Source organism: Thunnus maccoyii, chromosome 12 (assembly GCF_910596095.1).
Source record: "Thunnus maccoyii chromosome 12, fThuMac1.1, whole genome shotgun sequence".
NCBI lineage: Eukaryota > Metazoa > Chordata > Actinopteri > Scombriformes > Scombridae > Thunnus > Thunnus maccoyii.
In genome coordinates this window covers 5,477,629-5,501,762 of record NC_056544.1, presented here as the reverse complement: position 1 = coordinate 5,501,762, position 24,134 = coordinate 5,477,629, and the positions used below count along the sequence as shown (strand labels likewise).

The following is a 24,134-nucleotide window of genomic DNA, read 5'->3' as shown; positions in this document are numbered from 1 at the left end:
TCACATAACTGCACAAGACAGAGCCATGAAATAAAAGCAGAATGTTCTCTGGGACAGAAATGAATCCATGATGTTGACCTATTTGTGCTCCTATGTACTTCTTTGTGTTTTAGCTGTATAGTGCAGAACCTGTAATAATTATAGATGTATGTTTTAAAGCAAGCCTATAACTATTGAAAGAAGAAATCTTCCTCTCACAAATGAAATGTTGAATTCATAAGCAGTAAAACAAACCCTTCAATTCAACATTTGTTCAAGTTTTTCAGCCTTACCTGGTCTGATATGAGCAGTTTGCAGACTCTCTCTACATATTTTATAAAGAAGTTAACATAATGTAGCTCATCAGACATTTTTGTTGTGTCCTGGCTTTTTTCCATTCCACTCACTCTCACTCATGTTCCCCAGTGATGATGTCTGTAAAGAAACTTGGGAAATCAAACACTATCCTGTAATTACCACATGTGGCCACAGGGGCCACTGTTCAGTGACAGTTTCACTTTAATGTAAGAAAAGTAGACATCATGCAACCCTCTCCTCTCCTCTTTTCAGGTGACAGTGACAGTTTGGTGTGTTTGGAGGACGGGCTGTGGTCTTTCCCGGAGGCCTACTGCAAAATAGAGTGTCCAGAGGTTCCAAACATACCCACTGCCAAGCTGCTAACAGCAGACTGCAGGGCCTCAGGGCATGATGTTGGTTCTGTCTGCCGTTACAAATGCAACCCAGGCTTCTATGTAATAGGGAGCCTCAAAAAGAAGACACCAAGGTAAGTGTTTTGGGATCTTTGTCAGCTCAGTGGACAGTGAATAGCACTACTGCTGCAAGGGTTTTGTGGGGCATTCACACTGGCATCACTAACATGAAATATTTATGTATTGAAAACAGTAGTTATATTTCATTTCCTGTGGTTTCTGAGTTATTTGGAGACTTACACCTCAAATTATCAAGACATTAATTATTTCAGGCATATAACTTTTTTATGTTCAATAAGGACACAAAAAACTGCAACAACAATTGACTATAACTATGTACTGTTGGTTGTGCAATTCCTTTAAAGACTAGTATGTCTGCGTAGACAAAAGACCAAAGTAAATGCAGTGTTTTATCATCCATGCCTCCCTGCGTAATGGAGGAAATTCCTTCTTTTCCTTTATTTTACAAGATTCCCATTACGCACTGCTTAATAAAATTAGGATCTTTGATTTAGATATCTTATGCAACAGTATAAAAATGCATCACATGTACACCCAAACCCTCTAGGGCAAAGCTTTAAATATCAATGGGTGCAGTTTAAAGAGGCATTTTTCAGTCCATCATCTGCAAAACTATATTCAGTTTTGTAACAAGCTCACATTAGGGTCCAATAAAATTTGTACCGCTGCTAACTGGGCCTCGTCATGACTTTGCCAATTGTATTCATTGGGCAACTGCTCATTACTGAACACAGTTCACATGTTGTTAATGAGATGAGGGTTTCCCGTTAGGAGGAGACACAGCCTCTGGGGTGAGTTTATACCCTGCTTTAGATGAAGTCAGCTATCTCTCTTCACACATTACAGTGTGTATTGGTAGCAATCACGTTATTGAGTTCATGTATAATATATGTAGTATTCTCTTCATTGTACTGTCATGCATTGTGATTAAAATGCAACATATCAAATATCTCACAAGCTGAGTTTTACTATCATAAAACCAGTAAAATATACATTTATGGTTTTGTATTATATTAAATTTCCATCCAATGAGGTGAAAAACTATTTTATGTAGAGATCCATTTGCAGCTGGGTATCTTTATGAGTCAAGCTTTCTCAAACAAATGTGTAAACATTTTAATAACCCCTGATGCTTTATTAGTCCAACATGTGAGAGTGAACAGCAGCAGCTATTAAAGGACTTTAAACAGGCTTTTTTACTCTTACGTTTGACACATGTACCCACGTAAATTTATGTTATAACACATACTGTTGCATTTACACACTACATGCCCCACACTGGAGATCTCTTTTACTGTAGAGTGGGCAGTCCTCTGCGCTCAGTATGTTTTTTGTTATTGAAACAGTAAAAGTAAAATGGGCTATAGAATGTGTCTATATATGTGTGTGTGTGTGTGTATGTACATACAGTAGATACAGTAGATCCATTGCTTTACAACGCAGAGAGGACATGCAAAAGAAAAGAAAGAAGACGACAAGGGAAAACAATCATATGTTCATGACAATCCACACAGAAACAAAAAAAACCTCAAATGCACTTAAACTCCTAAAAAGGTGGTGCTACTTAGACATAGAAATAATGTTTTGTTTTCATATGTTCCTGCTGTCTCTAGGAAATACTTCAAGTTGGAGTGCCTGGAGGGGGGACAGTGGGAGGAAACTGGCTGTGAGCCGATATCCTGCCCAGCTCTACCTGACGTATTCCAGGGCATGTATACCTGCACCAATGGCCTGTACTACGACAGCATCTGTACCCTACGGTGCCCAAACACAAAAGAAAATGTAAGATTTCAGATGCCCTTTTATCCCCCCATGTCATATAGGAGTATTTCAGTTGACTATCAACACAGTCATGTGACCATCAAGACTTAATTTAAGTCACTCAGCTCAGAATAATAGCCATTATGAAGAGTATATGCACAGTAGCAGAGGTTGTAGCTGCAGTCATGCATCACTTACACACTGCCATGTATAGTACACGCTGCGGTGCTACTGTTGTGTTATTGCTCTTGACTTCAACAGGAATCATTTCTGGGATAATCCGGCAGTACTCATGCATGCGTGAGGAAAACGTCTACAGCAGCTGTCATTGTAAATGTATAAAAAATGTGCACTTCCACCATCTTTCCTAAGTCCCTAGTGTACAATGATTAGAATATCTGGATGCCATCTTTTTATTGAGGCTACATTTAGAATGTGTGTTTAAAAATATGAGACAAAGTATTTAAAGTGTTTATATGTAGGATGTCATTTAAATCCAGAAATTAAGTCGTTAATCCATTTATCAATTTCCTGACTCACTCATTTGTAAAAACTTGTCCGTGTCAGGAGCCTCATGTTTATCCATGTGACTGCTCAACAATAATAGACTACCAAATTATGGTTTCAGTTAAACCGAAATTGAACAAATTATTTCCTATACAGTTTCTCTTGAGTTGTGGGAAGACAGTCCAGCAAACGTGTTGACCGCACATAGTTTCCTCGATGACCACAATGAATTTCAGTATGTGTGTTTGTTTCTAGAGTGTGATTCGCTGCACTAAGGACGGTAAATGGACAGCACAGTTCAACATGTGTTCCAGGCTCCAGGGATCCTGTTCTGCTCCTCCTGATCTCAACTCCGTAGAGTACAGCTGCGATCAGGGGATGGATGTCGGTGAGAGTCGCTGTCTTTGAGGGATAAGAGCGTAATCCATCGAATAAACACTCATGATTATATTCTCTTTGGGCCAAATTCTGTCAAACAATTAGTCATCACTGAGCGCACAGTTCTCGTCAGACGAGAGTCACGGAGGTAGGGCATCTAATTGTCAACATTTATTTTTCCCCCTTTACTCATCCTTCACTGTATAATAGCTGTCTTTGACTTGGATTTTGAGTCATTGACTAGCAAACAGTATAGGAAATCTAGTCCAAATTCAAGTGTACAAAATATTATTTGAAATGTGTGACAAATCTGTGTCAAAATAAGGAGTAGGCGTCAAGTGTGGGAGGGTAAATTGGGGTAGAGATGCCACACATTGAGAGTTGGTCAATAACACCACCTTTTCTCTTTAAATAACAAATTTGGAGGATTGTGCAGGGATACTTATGTGCTTTCTGAGTGCTCTGTAATATATAAACAGAGAGAGAACAAACTCTACTGACCCAATATACAGAAAATACCAATCAGATTAAATTACACAGCTTTATCGATCCCCAAAGAAGAAACTCATTTGCCACCAAATCAACTCATACAGACAGCAAACAATATAGACGTCGCATTCACAGTACACAACAAATACATAGCACCATAAAAAGCCATTTGAGACATGATTACCAGCTGAAGCAAACAATGTAGACGTTGCATTCACGGTACACAACAAATAAATAACTCCGTAAAGCTACTGAGACATGATTGGCAGCTGAAAGGTGCTACGGATCTAAACCACATCTAAAAGTGTTCATTAATAAATCTGACCGCTGCTGGAACAAAAGACAAATTCTGCTTATTATTGTACTAAATGAGGTTTTGAAGCATTTTATGATTTAAGTGCCCGGTGTTAAATGAAATCACCAGTGCATGCTTGAGCAAATATTTGTTGAACATTAACTGTTTGGCATTGTAGAACTGAAAAATAATTCATGATATCACACACTGGCAAGCAGGCAGAAACTGTGTTTTTGAACTGATGTGTAGAGTTTGTCAATCTGTCATTGGATTATACTGATATTTTATGGTACTGTAGGAAAATTTGTTATTAAATACCAAGAGGAGACTCCAGGGAACCTTGAACTTACAGACATACTCATAAGAACACAGACAAACAGTAGTATCACTCTCACTGTATAGTGACGCTTGCCAAAAGTCCGAGCCACAGATGACAGACGACGGTGTGGTCTGAAATTTCTGTGGTCTGTTTTCTCCTCAATGTTTGCGCATGAATAAATTCAACAGATGCAAATGAGGACTAGAGGTAAGTGTTATTTGATTTTTTTTTTTCACTCCTTCCTTGCAGGTGCTGTTTGCTACCCAACGTGCATTGTGGCTTTGGACATGGATCTGCGTGACCCAGTGGTTCTGCCCAATGGCACTACAGCTGACTCCTTAAAGCACTGGATGCTGCCCACCAAAGTCCAGGTGAGAAGCCTGAGGAGGTTACTTCAGTTTGTTTTTCCTCCAGTTATTTGAGTTCATTTAAGGTCAGCTCAGTTCTTTCTTCACTGTACTATTACTTATCAATACTCAATTCAAAAACATCATATATTTTCTTTAACTTATGCATTATTAACATTGATGTACATGTAATGTTATTAAAAATATATAGTAAACTGTTTGATTAACTTTCATTTAATAAGCTGAATTAAAGCTTTAAAACTCCATATCTCCACTCCATATTTTAAAAAGGAGAAAGAGCAGCCACAGTGTTTTTCTTCATGACAGTATGGTACTAAGGAGGTTCTCCAAGAATTTGGGAGACTTTAGGGAGATGGGATAAAAAAAAAATGAATGATCAGAATTGAAGCTGCAGAGGCATGACCTTTAATCCTTGTATGGCTCAAGCTCTAAAAACACTGCCAGATCCTACATTTTCTATACCGCAGTCTCTTTCATCTGACATTACTCATGTGATGTCATTTTCTCAGACTTGACAAACATTATATATGACATGACATGTAAAATCCTTTAAATATCAACCTCTCAACCTTAAATCAACCTGTAGAAACTTGGAGGAGTTTCCTTTAAAATATGTCCATCCCATCATGTTCTAAATGCTGTTTCAGAGGATTTTTCCAAATATGTAATTTTTGAAGAAACATCAGGTTTTTGTCCATTTTTTCCTTTTGGCATGAGCATTATGCTGATATTGGATATCTAAAATTCAAAATATCTGCTGTTGGCAGCATAAATGCAGTTTTGATAACTGTAGCAGTCTTGCAAAATCTGTATTTGTTAGAGACCAGCTTTACTCACAAACTGGTATTAAATATATTAATATAGTTACACAAGATGCTTCTAATCAATCTTCAGTTGATTCAGTTCATTGAAATACAGAGCTCAGGGGAGGGGTGCTGTACAGATCAGCTTGCAGAACTGGCTGCACCTGTTTCTAAGTTGTTTCATGTTGCATGATGTGGTGAAAAATGAGATAAGTTGATTGGTTTAAATAAGCAAGTAAGCAAGGGATTGTGGTTTTGCTACCATTTGGAAAGTCTTGGCAGGTTTCACAAAACAGTTGTTGTTTTGTTCGCCTGCTGCCATGCGACCAATCCGGGGCGCTGTGAAAGCTGATCCGTTGACAAACAGCGCTGAGATTTTTTACACAAAAACACCCATCAGAATGAATAATGCATCCAAACATCTGGTGGTCTGAACAACAGCATGGAGTAAACTGAGCTACTGCTCCAGACTGACTCACCTTTATGGATAAGCCCAACGCTAAGATCAGTTCCAGTTCAAGTCAAAAACACCTAATTTGTGAAACAGCTGATATACAAACACAGTGGATTTACTCACAAACACAAAACACACTTATAAAACCTCACTTTGTGATTCTCTGTGAGCCTAAGTGTGAAGTTCTGATTTTGAATACTAAAAACACTTCTCAAAGCTTTTGTGCTTTGTTAGGTTAAAGCTAGTAGTGTGTGGCAGGCATGATAGGACGACCTTTTCATATAGCTTTAATTGGAATGAACTACACAGTTATTAGTTGCTTAACAAGACTTCCCTACAGATTTATGCCCCCTTAACACATCTTGTGGTACATTAGAGATAAATCATCACCACATTCCAATTTAAAGGTGAATGATATAACAGTTTATGAGTCTTCAACAAATGTACTGTAAATCATCTAGTGGAGCAGGATAATTCCAGTTATTTATTATTTTTCTGGACTTCAAGATCATTTTCTTCAGTCTGTTGAAGTGATCGACCACGTTGTCTCTACAGACTACAGAAAATCGCAGTGAGAAGTGAAATCTTTTTTTTTTTTTTTGTTAAAACATCTCCTTTCGAGTTTAAGTAATAATTTTAAAAATCAATGTGAAACCCAAACACTTTTTAAAATATTTTTCAGTACACTCGTGAACAAAAACACATAAATGACTTTGCTTTCAAATAAAAAATGGTTTCAAGCTGCTTCGAAAACTTGTCCAAAAGTCTCCCTGAGTGGCTGAAAATGACCAAAAATGACTCTCTCTCAATTTTTTTGAATTCGTCAGAATATGTGTAAATGTGTTTCATATCAGATTTTTGACGGGATCATTGGCAAGGCAGTATCTTTTAGAGTTTTCTAGAAAAACATTTTTAATTCCCAGCTGCACCAGATAATCACGCACCATCACACAACAGAATCCTCCCAATGTGTATTTGAGTGTGTGTTCGTTATCGTTCAAGTGTTGTTACATTACTGGAAATCACAGGCAGATAGCAAGAGTAAAGGTTGCAGTTGACGTCAAGCCTTTTAGGAAATACACACATCTCTCACACACACAGTGTATACAAGTCACTATGAACAAACTTGTAGGAATGTCAGATCTTGGGTCTTGGTTAGAGCGCTGTTGTTTTTGTTTTAAAGGTGGGTCATGTTACCCAACATCATATCTCAGGAATCGCTTCTACGTGAACGCTGTCGCAAACACTGCTCCAGTTTCACCTTACTTTTGGGTGGTCAGAAAGCCAGCCAGCCAGCCAGTAAATACACCCTTGCCAAGGTCAAATAGTTGGATGGAGGTCTGCTAACTTACGCCATATCTCTGACACTGCCTTGTGATTTCGAGGCATTGTGTTATCTCAAATTCAGAATCAGGTCTCCTTCGCTGTGTCAGGCTGCTCAGGAAATCACAGGGGAGGATCCACTTTCTCTGTCCATATTTGTTAGTCAATCGGCTATCTGCTAACCACCTTGTAAATTCTTGGGGTCAAATAAATTACATGAGACCACAGCCTCACCCAAATTTCACCACAAATTTTTATGTTTTGCATCCACTTAAGTTGAATAAAACTCTCTTTTTCCCAAGTTTTCCATGCATAACAAACAAATAAGACACAAATGTACTGCATATGTCTATAAAAAATACATATCTGCATGGTCGGCAATTAGAATAAGTACAAGATGTAGCCTTGTTCTTTTTTATGTAACAGGTCATTTTAAGGGAGGGATCATTGGCAAAAAAACTTAACAGTATCTGAATCAGTCACCACTATAAGGAATATAATATACTGATTTGTCACTAAATTATTGAACTGTAAGCATGTGAGGTGCTCTAGTCGTATATTTTGATGTTGAATCCTTTATATTGTGGACATACTATGACCTTTACTCTTATGTCACCTTCAAGTCAGTTTGTAATAATCAGATTTCTATGAACTTAGTTGTGGATATTCATGGTTTTTAGAGAAGTAATGGTTTTTGGTGACCTCCCTGATCTTTCCTCTAGTACCAATATTTCCACCATATTTCTACAGAAGTAAAGGGCAGAATCCCATTAAATTTATGAGGCTCATTCATTCTCCCCAGAGGATGAACTCTAACCATTTTCAATGCTCCATTAGCTTTTCCACCATTAGGTTAAAGTGTCAAATTTGTCCACCTGTCTCATAATTCAACAGGCATATTGCCATGAAATTTGTTGAGCACATTCATGTTCCCAGATTAATTTCACTGAATTTCAAATAAACATGGAGCGGGTTTGGCTAGACAATCTCACCACAAGGTCCATTAGTAGCTGTTCTGGAGCTTTTCACATGATCTTCCTCACCGGGTGAGGTTTGCCCAATTTCTCTTGGAATCTTGGAATTGTAGATATTTAAATATGAGCATTTTCTCATTCATGCTGGCTTTAAAGTTGAGACTGAAATGTCATTCTTGACTTTGGAAACAGCAGTTGGCAAATCGGTCTCATCACAAGGTCCATTAGTTATGACCTTAGGATCTTTCAGTGATTTGGTGACTCAAATTATGTACAATTTAGAAATGGCCTTTAAAATTGGTTAAGCTGTTAGTTCCTGTTTCATCAAATGTTATCATCACTTCTGTCAGTCAAGACATAAACACCCATGGAGCAGCAAAATGGATGGATTGGTGGTTTGATATTCCAATCTCAATTCACTACTACCACTGTTTCCTATAATCTAATCCTACTTTGGCGCATCAAGCCTACAAAAAACTCCTAAAGAAATGCGTTTGTGGCTGAGGGTAATATTGTTTTCCATGGCAAACACAATGGTTATCCATTTCTTGTGGCTGCATTGCTGAACTTTTGTCCTTATGTGCCTTGTTTTCCAGAGTATAGTCTGCACAGGGATGATGAAGTGGTACCCTGACCCTCAGCACATCCATTGCATCCAGTCATGTGAGGTAAGAGTCAAGACAGCCAAGCAGGTCCTGCATCAAATAGAGTGGTACGTGCAGATACTTTTTTTCGTCCATCCTGCCCATTTATCCATGAAGCATATTGTGAAGGCCAACACAGCAGGCAAATACAGTTCCATCCAATCTCGCCCAGGTTTTTGAAGCTGCTAAATGAGTGAATGTCTATTTTAGTCTTAACTGATACTGTATCTGTCCAAGGACTACAAAAATATTTACTGCAGCTAAGAGCTCCTGAGTTAAGTTTTTCCCTTTCTATATGTCACAGGTCTGAGCAGAACAACATGAGTTCAATACATGAAAGAATCCAAAAAATAATGTGGTCATGGTTGCATCGCATGTCCTGTTTGGAACCATACACCTGGTGGCTTCCATGATACATACAGGTGTCCTTTGATGTCCATTCAAGTTGGACATCATATCTATCAGTCTAAGGCACTTTGTGAACATGGTGTTTGATACCTCTTGCTTAACCGACTCTTACATAACATGTCTAGTATGTGCATATGTGCTCTTTCAAAAGCCTCAAGGTCAGAAGGATCTCAGTGAGGCTTTCATCCTGTTATTATCAAATATATTTTATTAACATCGAAACAGGGAATACTTAATCCTTAAAACAATTACACCATTTCTGGGCATAACCACATTAAATTTACTGCTTTCGCCAGACTTTTCCGATAATATTAAACATGAAGCAAAACACGCCGTATCCCTGTTGTCATCACTACTCAAGATACCAGAGTTAGTGTGCAATGTGCTTCACATTTCATGATGACAAATCTCAGGCAAAAATTGATATTCTCACACTTCAAACTTTAAAAGAATCCTTTTCAAATCTGTCCAAAGAGCTTTTTTTTTTTCCAGGGATCCTGGCATTGCCAAATGTTGTTATGCCTGCCAAGGCTAATGGATTATCTGATAAAGGAAAATCAATTAATCACTGGATTATGTTAGATTTAGATTAATTATTCAGGCTGACACAAGGCCTTTAAATCTTTCTGCCTAGTTTAAAAACACTCTACTTAATGGGTGCAGGAACTCTCATACTGTTTTACAAAGGGAGTAGATTCATTTTTAGTGATGAGGTAAAAAAGTCAAACGTCTAGTAAATGTCCTTTATTGTATTTGCCAGTTAAAAAAATGATTTTCACAGGAAACAACAATTCAATACTACTAAGTAATAGTTTATTAGTTTAGTACCATGTGTATACCTAAAAATTCTTTACTGAGACAGAACATACAGCATATAAAGCGGTAGCAAGTCTATTCAAGACAAATATTAAGCTTGTTTGTCGATTACAGGTCTAAAATAAAAGTGATGGATCTTTCCTCCTTTTAGCTTTAAAGACTTTGCTCAGCCACTGAGCTTACACACAAATAAAAGAATAGAAAAGAAATAGAGGATAAAACCCAAAGTCATCATAGTCTTAGAATGAAAAGTAAACCTGTCAGTTGCACTCTTACACTACAGTCTGAATTATGAAAGACAAGAAGACTAAATCTAGACCTAGATATAGACTAAAGCTGGGTTTATACCTCTAACAGCAGCAGACTGATATGTTGTACAACATCAGGCAGTATTGTGCTTTAATTATATTCCCCAAAGTATCTATGTTTACATTCTTTTATTTAATTTGTGATGTAGTAGCTGTAGGTTATACACATACTTACATAAAACTGGAGTTACATCCAAATAACTGTGATTTATCCTTGTTCCATTATTAAATGGGAAACCTCTGCTGTGAAATCGGCATGTTTATGTTCTTTCATTTTCTGTATAGAGAGCATTGGTTAGGGTTAGCAGAAGGTTTGTGGTGGAGGTGCTTTGCTCAACATGTGCTTGCGTAATGTTGCCATCACTCTCAACAATCTCTACCCGCATCAGAAACATGCTATTGCAGTCCTTACATGATATCTCCATAGCTGCCATATCCCCTGATTTGTTACATTTTTGAGTTGAACATTAGCTATGGCGTAGCCTAAGTCCTAGCTACAGCAGCTATGTGCGCATGCTCCACAGCTACGCTATCACCCCTTAACACAGAACTATAAATACACCTTTAGGATGATGATGTACTTCAGTTGGTTCAGATTTGGTATGAATATTCACAATGCACCACTGTCAGGTCAGGTCAGATCATTTCCCCAATACCAATACTTAAGTCAGTGGTGGAAAGCAACTAAGTACATTTGCTCAAATACTTTTAGTACAATTTTGAGGTACTTGTACTTTACCTGAGTATTTCAATTTGATGCTACTTTATACTTCCACTCCACTACATTTATTTGACAGCTTTAGTTACTTTTCAGATGAAGATTTGAAACAATGGATAATATAACAAGCTTTTAACACATTGTTAAAGATGAAACCAGTGGTTTCCTACCTTGGGGTCACATTTCAGATGTCTATGAGTTGTTAACAGCTCCACTAAATGGTGATTTTTCCCTTTTTCCCACTTCTCACATGGTTTCATTTAAATAAATGTTTGAATGATACAATATTTCAGCACAAATCAAAGATTAGAGAAAAATTCCAAAAACTGAAAACAGATTTGTTTATCAGAACTTGTAATCATCTCACGACCACTCAGATTTATCTGGTGACCCTTTGGAAGGGCCCGACCCCTAGGTTGGGAACCACTGGACTAAACTTGCTAAATGTATATAAAGTAGTTGAAACTACAACATAACAGGCTGCTTACACACTGATGTTTCACTATTAATAATCTAATGATGTCATATATAATAATATATCAGTCAGAGGGACCAAACCACTACTTTTACTGCAATACTTTAACTACATCAAGCTCATAATACTTATGTACTTTTACTTACAGCTAGTAGGATTTTTCATGCAGGACTTTTACTTGCAATAGAGTATTTTTACATTGCTGTATTGGTACTTTTACTTAAGTAAAGAATCTGAATACTTTTTCTGGGTTTCCTGCAAAGTATGTTGATATTAATAGTCCCCAGAGTATGAATTTTATTTTGAAAAAACAATCTTAACTCAAAGTCCACTCTCCATCACATTAATTAAGTATGGAAATAGTCACGCGATGACAGGTGGTTGTATATGTAGGAGACATAATTTCAAAGATACTCTTTGGAGAAGCGAGACATCTCCACGGCAACTGAGCAGACCTCATCCACTGATGAAGACCATGAGATTATGTCGAAAGCTCCAGAAAAAAATGGACCTTGAGTTATGATTATTTTGTGAAATTACTATTTCCAAGGTCAAGAATGAATTTCACGCTCATTTCACCATTAGGCCAACATTTCCATTTGTATGCAAGAAATATCAAAACTAATGGGCCATGAAATTTCCTCTGCACAGTCAAGCTCAAATCTGAGGGTAAAAATTCCTCAGATTTTGATGACCTCATGGTCTTCCCTCCAGTTAGGAGGATAAACTCCCCACCACTCTGATCACCACTACTGATAGGAATAGTTTGTTTCATTCAACTCTTTTTTTATTGTGGAATGTAATTAACATTGCAACCTCTAAGGGCCACTGTAGCAAGACTTTAGACTTTTGGGCTTATGTTCCGTTTCACTGTATTTTGTGTGCCCTGCTGTTTGTATCATAAATGAAAGTTTGTTTAATCTACAATTTAACGTCCATCTCTGCTCAGTAATATTTTAGCAGTGACAGTAAATCATCTAAAATCATAAAGCCAGATAGTTTTTATTTGGCATTCATACGTTGGGTTCAGAGAAGGCTGGAACTACCGATGGAACACATAAACTGTTGATGTCTCACGGTATTAAAATATTCTTCCTACCTGCCAGCTCTACATTTTCCCCTTCCACCTTCCCGTGAATGTTGCTAGGCAAAACAGTTGCTTATAACCCACTCCTCCATGACAACACTGTAAATTATACCAGACCACATGTGCTGCATATGCTCTATGCCAGATCTCATCCAGATGCCATAGCTCTCTCTCTCTTTCTCTTACTTACGCTCCCTCTCTTGTCTTTCTTTAAACCAATTTGACAATTGGTGTGAATGTCAGCTGAAGTATCCTACTGCATCAGCATGGCAGTCCCTGTACAACTGCCAGGCCGAGACTGTGTTTGGTAATGTTTTTATCTATCTTTCTCTTAGCAGAGAGTTACATCACAGACAGAATACCTGTTATGTCTTTCTAGAAGTGTCTTTTCTCAGCATGCTTAAAATGTTTGCTGGAACAATAAAGAAAAAGAATGTGATAATAGTGTAACTGCAGGCTAATTAAAATGTAATGACTCATGCATCAGTTAATGTGAGGCATTTGAGCAAAAAGGATATAATCTATGTATTTAAACTGTTCTGATGGAGGCTGTGCTAATCCCCTTGATCACATGATGAAGCAACAGAATAAGCAACAATGGGTTTGACATTAAGGATTAGGGATAGCTGTGTTTATATCACAATAGATCTGCATGAAGTGGAATATTCACAAACAGAACATATCTGATTTATCTGCCACACTCTATCCACTGACTTTAACGAGATGATTATTTGCTGTTTGCAAAGTGTCTATCAACTGTGATTACAATCGCACAACTGCAGACTATTGCTAAATATGTATATACACTACTCTGTTTCTTCAAATGTATTCTGAGACACATGCTGTAGCTGTATAATTGGAGACAAACATAACCAAAACAAATTAAACAAATGAGTCCCATTAGGCTGAAGGAAGCCAGAAGAGTATTGGTTGTTAGTTCAGAGGAGAGACAGCCCTAACTGTTGGATAGCGGGATAATAAATGATTTTTGGTAAATTTACAATGAATGGAATTATAGTAGTCTCTCCACAGCACAAATTATTTGGAAGAAGCTTTCTTAGCTTTCCAAATACAAAGCTTATTATCCAAGAGAAAGTCTAGAAATTCTGATCAATTTAGATAAAAATGTCTGATTGCACGCATACCATCTACTAATTATTCTCCTTAGCAATGGAAATTTGTACTCATCTGTAGCAAGTAAGTTTGTTAGTTAAGTCTGTGGGCCCTATTTTAATCACGCAACTGCAACAAGCACAAAGTGCCAGGTCTTGGGCGCACTGACTGCTTGGTTGTGTCCAAGTGCACCTGCTCTTTTGGTTCATGTATGTGCAGCAGCACAAAGTGCAAAAGGGTTGGATGAAGGTGAATATAGATGGGAGGGTGTGGTGATTAATAAATACTCTCTCAGCCAGTCCAAACAACTGAGCTAATCACAATGAAGCATGGCTACATTAGCTCATAAAAAATATGGTTGGTAAAGCACCTTTTTGATCCCATCAATCTGACATATTGTAATTGATGTCACAGCAGGATTGTACTGTGATGCATTTAAAGAATAAACATGAGCCACTTTCACTAAAAAACAAAGTTGGGAAGGAGGCAATGATGCACAGGACTGATGAACCTCAGTAATCCAATGTCTCCCACATAAAAACAGAATCCCCAGAAATAACCAAGTGTAGAGATGTGTGTGGGTATTTTGTGGCAGCCTGGTGTCATTTGTATGTGATTTAATGGAGGTAAACACAGTGAACAGTTGTGTGTAACAGCACTGAGCTCTGGCACATTTGTAATCAGAAGCTGCAGATCCATCAACGTATCAGTCATGCTGCCTTCAGATTTCATATGGTATCAAGCAGCTGTGGACAACAGATACTGTAAGAATCAACCATCTTGAGACAGCTTTACCAGTAACCACAGTAAACATTATTTTTTTATACCGCTTTAAATGCATGTACTGAATGTAGAGTGTTTAATAATAATAATAAAAAAGGTTCTTTACATTTTAGGTATTATTCCATGATTGCTGCACATTTGCTCCGGCCATACAGACATGTTTCTGAGACATCTATAATGTCAAAGACCCGATTTCCACCACAATACCAACAACTTGCTCTGCTGAGCACAAGAGAAATATCCCTAAGGGGAGTAGACAATACAGACAATAAAATATATTTTATCTTATCTTTGCATGGTGTAATTTGAATGAACCTCCCACCCTAGAGTGCCTCTCCTCCCACCAGTACACCATGTGCACTGTACCAAATTACAACACAGACAAGCAAGGCTAATTTCAAGCTCAGGAAAATACAGTGCATAGCCCTGCTTGCATTGGTTGTTGTGCCACCATAAAAATAGGGCCCCATGTTCCTTAGTATTACTGTTGTTTCCTGACACCACAAATTGTCTTATTTTTAAGTTATTTTTCCTCCATCCATCCATCTATATACAACTTATCCAGGTCCAGTTTGCAGTGGTAACAGACTAAATAGAGCAAGCCAAATTTGTGTTGCCCGAGCCACATCTTCCAGGTGTTCTGGGGGAATCCAGCTGTGTTCATAGGCTCTTCTGCAAATATGATCTCTCCAGCATGTTCTGGGTCTTCCCTGGGGTCTCCCTTGAGTCTTCCAGTTGGAAGTGCCTGAAATATCTCCACAGGGAGTTACTCAGGAGGCAACTGTTGGGACAGTGTACCAGATCATCTCTGACTTTCTCCTGGAAATGTGTATGGAGCTCATTTACAGCTGTTTTAGGACTAGTCCAAGTCCAGAACCATCAACCCACGTTCCTGCTCTCTGCAGGACATGCTATCCTTTCTCCAAGAGCATTTTGAGAACGGCCAGACTGTTCTCACCCTGGGGGTGTTTTCTGCAGCAAACGTTGCTGGCCACGAGGGCTCTGACTGCTCTAGAGCTCAGAGCCAGTGATTTCAAATTTCCATACAGTTATGAAACAGCACAGTTTTAGGCAGTTTAGGGATCACCCAAACTGCAAACGCCTGTCACCTGCACCTCGTCATGTATCCAGCACAATGCCTGCTTCTTCTTTTACCTTGCTGCATAGACAGGGGAGTTATAGGCTGCCGTCTGTAACCTTGGTTACAAATAAAGCTGCATTTATTGTAGCCTTAATATAAGTCTCTCACTGGATTGTCAGTGGAAAAGCAGAGAGCTCCTACCTAACACAAGGACATATAGTCAGTTGAAAAGTTACAAATGACACTTCAGCGTAAAAGGGGTTTTACAGCTGACCTGGTGACATATCATTTTATTTGGAAGCACAGGCTCAGTCCCCCAGCAGCAAAAGTTTGCAGTCAGCTGGCAGTGAGTGACATTTTGAAATGCAGGCACTGAACTTCAATCATGTGTTTATGTGCACTTAAGTCATCTGTTTATTCACAGATTTTGGCAATAACAATGATTTCTAAAACGTATGTAAGCAAGAAACCTGAATATAAAAAAATCTTAAAGAGGCAGTGTCACATTACTGAAGAGGTTTCACCACCTAACGTGCCTCAAATTAGTCTATAACCCAGTACAAATAAATTAAGTGTACAGTATAACAGACCAACTGCATGTAAACAGTTATTTGTAGAGTAATCCATACTTCTGTCCTGTCGCAGTACATGTACACACGTTAATCACAGCATATTCTTGTTTCTGTTTTTATTCTTGTTTTATTCTGAGCATGTACATTTAGCCAATGATTCACCAAGTCCTATGCCTCGTATCCTATAATATCTAGCACACTATGTTGGACTATGTTTCACAACCCCCCCAACTACATCCACCGTCAAAACACACACACACACACACACACACACACACACACATACACACACACACCTCCCTTAAACTCCACGAACTGTATTTCCTATCAAAAGGAAAAACACTTTCAGCCACATGGACAAGAGAAGTAAAACAATAAATATATTGCTTGACAGATGAGTGTTCACTAGAATTCATATCTGTGTTTTATAATGTTCTGATGAAGCGCTTGGCAGGTGCTGATGACAGCACATGCTCCCATTTGAAATAGCCAGTGCTAAGAGGTAGAATATTTATGTTAGCAAGGTGTAGGGTTGGCTGCTGCTGCTTTGTACATCTCTGTCTGGTTTAAACTGATTTGAAGGGAGTTCCTGTATAAAGGTAATACACAAACCAGTTGACCTTTTAATTACACATAGGGGACTAAGGTGCGCAGCCAACTCTTGCTGGTTTAATACTCTACATGGACGTCTGTGCATTTCTGTTGAAAGTAAAATATATGTTGCCTGGAAGCAATGTAAACACTAATTAACCTCAACGTGAGCCCTGACCTCAAAATTCATCATCGTCATGTGGGCAAAGCATGGGGTCCGCTAATTTTAGCAGCTCTTAGCAAGGAAATACTTGTACATGAAATGATAAAACCCACAATAAAGCTCAGCTATGGATCTCATTAAATTTCAAATAAAACGTGACATCAGGCTATGCATGTCTGTATTGTGCATGACATGAAAGGTAATTCAAAGATTTACATACTAGTAGTGATTTGGGTGAGGCATCTGGTGCAATTGCTGGTAAAGTATTTACTCAGAAACAGAACAATTAAATAGATTTATTTATGCCACGGCAGTTTAGTTAGGAAAGGCAAGGGGATTCGTCAAGTAGGGAGTTCTTTGAAGTGAAGAGAAAACTGCAGAAATCTTCTCAGCAGCTGCTCTCTCCCCCTGCGCAGTTTAGGTAGAACCCTGAGACTTTGAAATGACTCCATCAGCCCGCCGGAGAAAGCCAAAAGTATCTTTGGCACTCTGCACTTATTTTCACATTGTTGGCACTTCAGGGAAGCCCTCAAGGTTTAGTCGAAAACATTAAAAAGGCTTTCAACATGAAAAGTTTGAGATTCTATGCAAGTCGAATTCCACAAATTTGCGTGCCACTCCAGAGTTTCTCCAGAAGGACTCCCACACTGGCCAAAGCATTGCAAAAACAGTTTGAGGAATTGTCATTAACAGGTATTTTAAGTAACATGAAGCATACCTGACGGTCATTAAATGACATCTGCCTGTGGATCTGTCCACCCTATCTATCTGAGTTTAAGTAAAAAACAGCTAAATGGGATGTAAAAAGAAACATTGCTTGCACTTAATTACAATGAATGATTTTCTGCATCAGTTTGTCATATTATTTATTCTGCAATGCTAAAAGAAAAAATATTGTCTTCACAAAGACCCCAAAAGTGAAAGCCATTATTACTACAGGTCTCAGGTATGGTGTTGTTTATCATCACTCAATATGATGTTTAATCCCTTGTGCCATAATCCAGCTCAGACTTTAAACAATGCAAATCCACCATGCAAAGGATTACCACAGCAAACATCAGGCTACACAGTCATAATTCTTAAGCACCAACCATTGACTTTAGCATATAAGGCAACTGACTGCGGACACATCACTGGGTTTATCAGACTGGGTCATTTTTTCTGTAATGTTCCACTGTGTTAGGCCAACATTTTAGAGGGTTAGGTTAGTCAAACATCCTGGTTGTCCCCTTTGTGTCCAATCACAACACGTGGCAAATATTCAAACAAATCCTGCCAATGTTTTACAAAGCTAAGTTACTGGTTTATCCAGAGAAGTACGCTAATATAAACCTACCTCAGCATTCAATTTAGAATCTTACTATCAAGCAAATATGCAACCAAATCATGCTAATTCTTTAACATGCAACCAGTTTAATGCTTACTCCAGGTTATTGCTAAAAGGCTATGCTAAGAAGATGTTTGGTAGCACATCTACAACCACTCACAAGCTAATCGTGACATTCTGAGTATATCCCCAACATCAGCATTAATGAGTCTTATTGGCTGAACTTGTTTGCCTCAGGGTGCATAGTCTGCATAGACATCTGCAGTTAAGACTGAGTGCAAAAAGCACCAAGATCACATGTTCCACATCAAACAGCAAGTCATGCAAAGAAATCTTGTATCTAATAACAAAACATCACCATCATCATTCATATGACTTTTTGTTGTACATTTTTTAACAATGATCCTAACGTTACATAAAACTCAATATGAGTATCTTTAATTTAGGGGAAGTTTTGTTGTATCCCACATGAAACTCCAGTACATGTGAAACTACTGCTGAATAAAGCAGCAGGCCTGCTTGTACACTGATTTGAAGACCTGCTTCCAGCTTGTTCAATGGACACAAGTCAACCTCTCTCATCGCTTGTATAATCTTTGTCAGAGCAAACAATGAGCGTGCAACCGACTCGCTGGTATGACTGAAGGTACAACTCGGACTGGACTTGGATCATGCTGCGTGAGAGTTTATTTTGATTTGTTTCATGGACATTTGTTCCAAACAACTTCATTGTATGACAATGTTCGCCACTTAGTGAAAATCTGTTTTCTGGGAAGATGTGGATTACATTTCTTTGTTTGGCTTTCCATGCTGTGTTGGGAGACAACTTTCTTAAACCATAATAAATATGACCTTTTCTTGTTTGTGACTTGTGTCTAGCCTTTTGGAGGGGATGGCTGGTGTGACACCATCAACAACCGGGCTTACTGCCAGTATGACGGAGGAGACTGCTGCCCGTCCACACTCTCCACCAGAAAGGTACACAAACAAACGTTTCCAGTGCTATACCTCCTGTCTGCTGTATTTACACAGGAAGAGAAAGATTGATTTTTTCATTTTATCCCATCTGTTTGTGTTTTGATTTTTAATAACAAAATATATTTCTCCAGGGTATCCTTTTAATAGATATAATATAACTTACAATGTCCGTCCACTTTGTTATAAAGGTGGCAGGGCTCGCGTCTTGCAATCAAGATGGAGCTTAGAGGCTGAAGCTGGATTCAAAGCCAGATTCTTCCTGTTTACAGTAGTAGAAATCCATCTCTTTTTGGAGTGCTACACTGCCACGCAGGAGACTTCCACTAAGCAAACAAACACAGATCCCTGCTACTTTCCCCTCTCTCCTGTTAATGACTGCGCCTATTTAGTCTCCCTCATCTGTACTTAAAACAACAGAGGAGACTTGTGCCCTCCAGCTTTTCCACTCAAATGGTAAATAAGCAGGTTTTCACCACCCATGCTGCTGCTATACGCTTTCTCACTTCTCATATTAGGCCGTTTCTCCAATACAAGAAATGAGTCAGGGCTCAGGATGTCAGAATACTCTTGGACAACAACACAGTATACCTGATGAGACTCTTTTACACTGTAACAGTTTTAGCAGATGACAATGAAAATCCCACCGTATTACTTTGTTGGTGAAAACACTTCATTTAAAGCATCTTCAGTGCAGATAAAAAAAAACAACTTTTTTTGTAGTGCAGCTCTACTGTGTGATTTAGGCCTATCATTTGATTAAAGGAAGTCTAACACAGGCCTAATGAGTTTGAGGAATATGTTGGATATCTTTGTGTTTATCCATCCTTACTTTCCCCGGAGATAGCTTGTTCGTGCTCGCTACAAGATGCAAATGTATCACATTACACTAATTGCACTAAATGATTGCTGTATATATTGGGTGGGTAAGAGGAATGGTATGAATAATAATGAGGAAGCCCGTGTTGGGCCAGTGGTGGAAACCAGGGCACTCATTCCCTGAACTACTTCTACATAAACACGTCTTTTTTTCCTATTTTTCTGCGCTCTCATGAGAACTTCTCTCCTGTGTGGACGTTTGGGGAGTAGCTCACCCCCCTCCCACTATACCCTATTTGGCTACTGTACAGCCACATATTCATGACACCCATTCAGGGGGCCCTGCCTATTAATTCCTATAGCCTACAGTTGGCCAAGCCTCCGCTGTCTCCTCCATGTCCGCAGCACGCCATGACTCACTGGCAGCTCCTTCCTAAATGGAGAAGGAGTTCAGCGAGTCTGTAGCTGCCGTCATAATAAATGAGCTGCCAGACTGCCACTAACTGCTCTTTTACAAGGGGAAGGGGGAGGGAGGGGGTATAAGGGTGGGAGCAGCGAGGTGTCTGATGGTCTGCGGTTCATTCGGCCACTGTAAAACAGCAGCTCAGCGAGCGGGGGTTGCTCCGAGGAAGTGAACTAAACCGCCGTAAGAGTCAGCATCCTGACTGCCGCCGCGGCTCCAGCAGAGTGATGCAGTTAGCGGGGGGTGGGAGGGTTAGGGGCTTGGTGGGGGGGTTGATGAAGAGCGCTGGATGGTAGGGTTGTTTACAGAACTCTCTGTTTCTATGTGGCTCGACTTATGCAGGTGTAGGAAATTACAGGTTTTTAACACAGCGTGACCCAGATCACATATTTCTTTTCTGCCAAAAAAATTAAAACTTGAGACTCGGGATATTTTTTGGCAATTTTCTACAGTTTCAGTACTTACCCATAATCAGGGTTAAAACACACAGACAACAATGAGGTGATTTACCTTTTTCTGCTGGTAACACAGATTGTTTCAGAATCTGGCAGGATAAGTCATCCACATCTGAACTACATCAAATATTTGAATCAATATTCATATCTATTTGTGTCTGGATCAGTCCACAGAGGCCAGCTGCCTACTTTTTATGGAGTGCAGGCAGTATTGGTTTTATTTACAGGGGTAGTTGCGGCGATGACAAGGGAGGAGGGATACACCAGAGATGATTCAGGTGGGATTCAGTCATTGGCCGACAGGGAAAAGATCTGAGCTGCCACACCATCTATGGAAGCACACAATCTTCCTTTGATTTGTTAACTCGAGTCTGTGTTTTAGCCCGACAAGGGGCCAAAGTAGTAAAAGTAGCAGAGCAAACGGAAGGAAGACAAAGAAGACATGATTTTTTTTACATGAGACTGAACACCATTTGGTTCTGGTTGCATGCAAGGTTGAATTCATCAATTTGAAACCATTTCTTGTCACATGAATTCCGTTCATGAATATGTTGCCGTAAACAGCGGGGAGGCAACTAATCCAAACACTCAACACAGCCAAAAGACTTGGCTTTTGTTTCTGTGGATGAAGGGAAAGCAAGCCCTTTCTCTCACTCCAAAGGTTGTTAGAAGGCATCAAAGGTGGAATATTGCTTGGCTTGTTCTGCTCCTGCATCAATGAATCAAGATGAAGCTGTTAAGGAAACATTTAATGGCCGCGCCAATTCGTCTTAAATGGGACTGCTCGCATTTTAAGTGAAGCTGGGCCTTCTGCAGCTCGTTCAGTGAAGCTATTACCCTGCCATCAACCCCATCTCAATCCAAAACTGAGTGCAATCAGCAGTGAAGGCCGACCAGCTGCTACCTCCCACTCTCCTTCTCGCCTTGCTTGCCGTCATCCTTATTTTCTTTCCTCGCCTCCCACTCTCCTTTCTCCCTCTCCCTTTCTTTCTCTCAATCTTCCTCTCACTCCTTCTCTCCAGGAGCGAATGTTTACATTTCTTGCAACAGACTGCTTCGCGGGGCACCAGAGTTTATTTTGCAACTTGTGGTGATGGCTCGCTTCCTAGACAAGAGCTGGCAGCCTCTTGTTGTTGATTCTTAACATGTGTTCATCCGTTCACCTCCACGGCGGTGCGTTCCTCCCTCCTTCCCCCTGAAGACCCTCAAGGTTTCTTGCCGTTCAAAGGCCACGTTGAACCATTTGACATCATGCACTTTATCGGCCTCCGGGGGGCCGTGGGAGTTCTCTTTGAAACTGTGAGGAAATACAACAAGTCTAATAAGACCACGCTCGGGTTACTAAGCGGTACTTACCTTTCAGCACAAACAGAATGTAGGAGAGGGGACAAAACTGTCCACTAGCTGCTAACTCAGTTCAAGCACATTTATTTTTTATTGTCTGTTTTTGCCATTCAAAGACGTGCTCTTTGCTACAGTTGAAAGGTAACAAGCCTGCTGGGATGCCTCCTCAACTTGTGCATTTTTCTCTGCTTATACTAAAAGTCCTGATGTAATATTTACTTTTATACTTCTCTTTCTATGCTTTTGTTCCACTTACTTCCAGTGGAATATATAAGCATGATTTTATCAGATCTCATCAAAGAACCATCTCAGACAGTTTTAAACAGGGAAACCAACCAAATGGAATGTGTGTTTTCTCGGTTTAATCATCCATTAAAAATGACATCTGCACCAGACAGGCCTGAAATGTCACATCTTGTGTTTTTGTTTGAATCCAGCCACAGATTGAAAGATCTATAGTGGCTCTGGGAAGCCGAGCGCTGAATGTTGTGCTTGTTTACTGACAGGTCATTCAGTTTGGGGCGGACTGCAATCAGGATGAGTGCACTTGCCGTGATCCGGACGCTGAGGAGAATAAGAGCAAAGCCAAGCACTTGGAAGGAGGAGGAGGAGGAGGAGGAGGAGGAGGAGGAGGAGGTGGAGCCGGAGGAGGAATGCAATAAGATGGAGGGATAAAAGAAGCTGAACTCGTGTTAAACAGAGTCAAACCACAGACTATACACCACAACAAACAAACAAAAAAATATCCGATTTACAATTTTATTTTGTAATGTGAAGAATGCGATTGAAGTCAGATCATACAGTAAAAGCCCGTTTTTATTCAATCAAAACCAATATTGTTGTTAAAAAGCATCACATGAGTGGTTTATACATTTGATTTATATGTTCCAGCTTCAATCCGGCCAAATAATATCCACAAGAGGATATAATGTTTTGTTTTCCTGTTAAGAGGTGAAAGGTTGTCTTAACTGCTGGATGTGGGTAAGAGCAGAAAATGATCTTTTAAAAATGCAAAATAGAAGAAAAACAGGGAGCATTTATGGAAGAAAACACTGAAGTTCAGATAGGGTTAAAAAAAAAAAAGCTGTCGATCCAATTGCGTACAAATCAAGTCATCATAATTGGATCAAATCACTATTGTACATGGATTCAAGTACTTTTCTGGAGTTGATTAGTCTTGGGATAAAGAAACCAAAAGGACTGACTGTGCCTGAAAACTGTTGAGCACATGCACAGTCCTTACAGTAAAGGTTATTTGCTACTAACTACGTATACTGTTGCATCCAGTTAGATGGAAAAATATTAGCATCCCATAGGATTTTCAAAGTAGCTCATTCAAAACATACTGAAGTTCATTATATATACTCATTATGAAAGGCAGGTTTGTTTACTTTAACTGATCTGATGACTACTTAAAATATATCAAGTCTAGATGACAAAGGAAAAGACAAACAATTGCTCTGAAACACTTCAAATAGTTAAAATCTTCATCAGCGTGCATCAGATCCTTCTACAAAACAGTTCTTTCATACAGTTAGCTGGTAGGAATGTAAAAGGATACATACTGTAAAGACTAACATATATAGACTAATATATTTGGATCACCTAACA

The 24,134-nt window shown here is 39.1% G+C and overlaps 1 protein-coding gene across 1 annotated transcript in view; it reads left to right on the top strand.

The window, feature by feature from the left end:
- The window catches only part of pappa2 (pappalysin 2), a gene marked incomplete at its 3' end in the record, with an annotated part of 75,989 nt that extends 52,849 nt beyond the window's left edge, over window positions 1-23,140 (top strand). Inside the window, exons 21-27 of the mRNA XM_042428109.1 lie at window positions 550-763; window positions 2,324-2,492; window positions 3,234-3,366; window positions 4,709-4,830; window positions 8,978-9,049; window positions 19,347-19,445; window positions 23,030-23,140. Of these exons, the coding sequence (XP_042284043.1) occupies window positions 550-763; window positions 2,324-2,492; window positions 3,234-3,366; window positions 4,709-4,830; window positions 8,978-9,049; window positions 19,347-19,445; window positions 23,030-23,140 (920 nt within the window). The remainder of the gene's footprint in view (window positions 1-549; window positions 764-2,323; window positions 2,493-3,233; window positions 3,367-4,708; window positions 4,831-8,977; window positions 9,050-19,346; window positions 19,446-23,029) is intronic.
- Window positions 23,141-24,134: the final 994 nt, after the last annotated feature.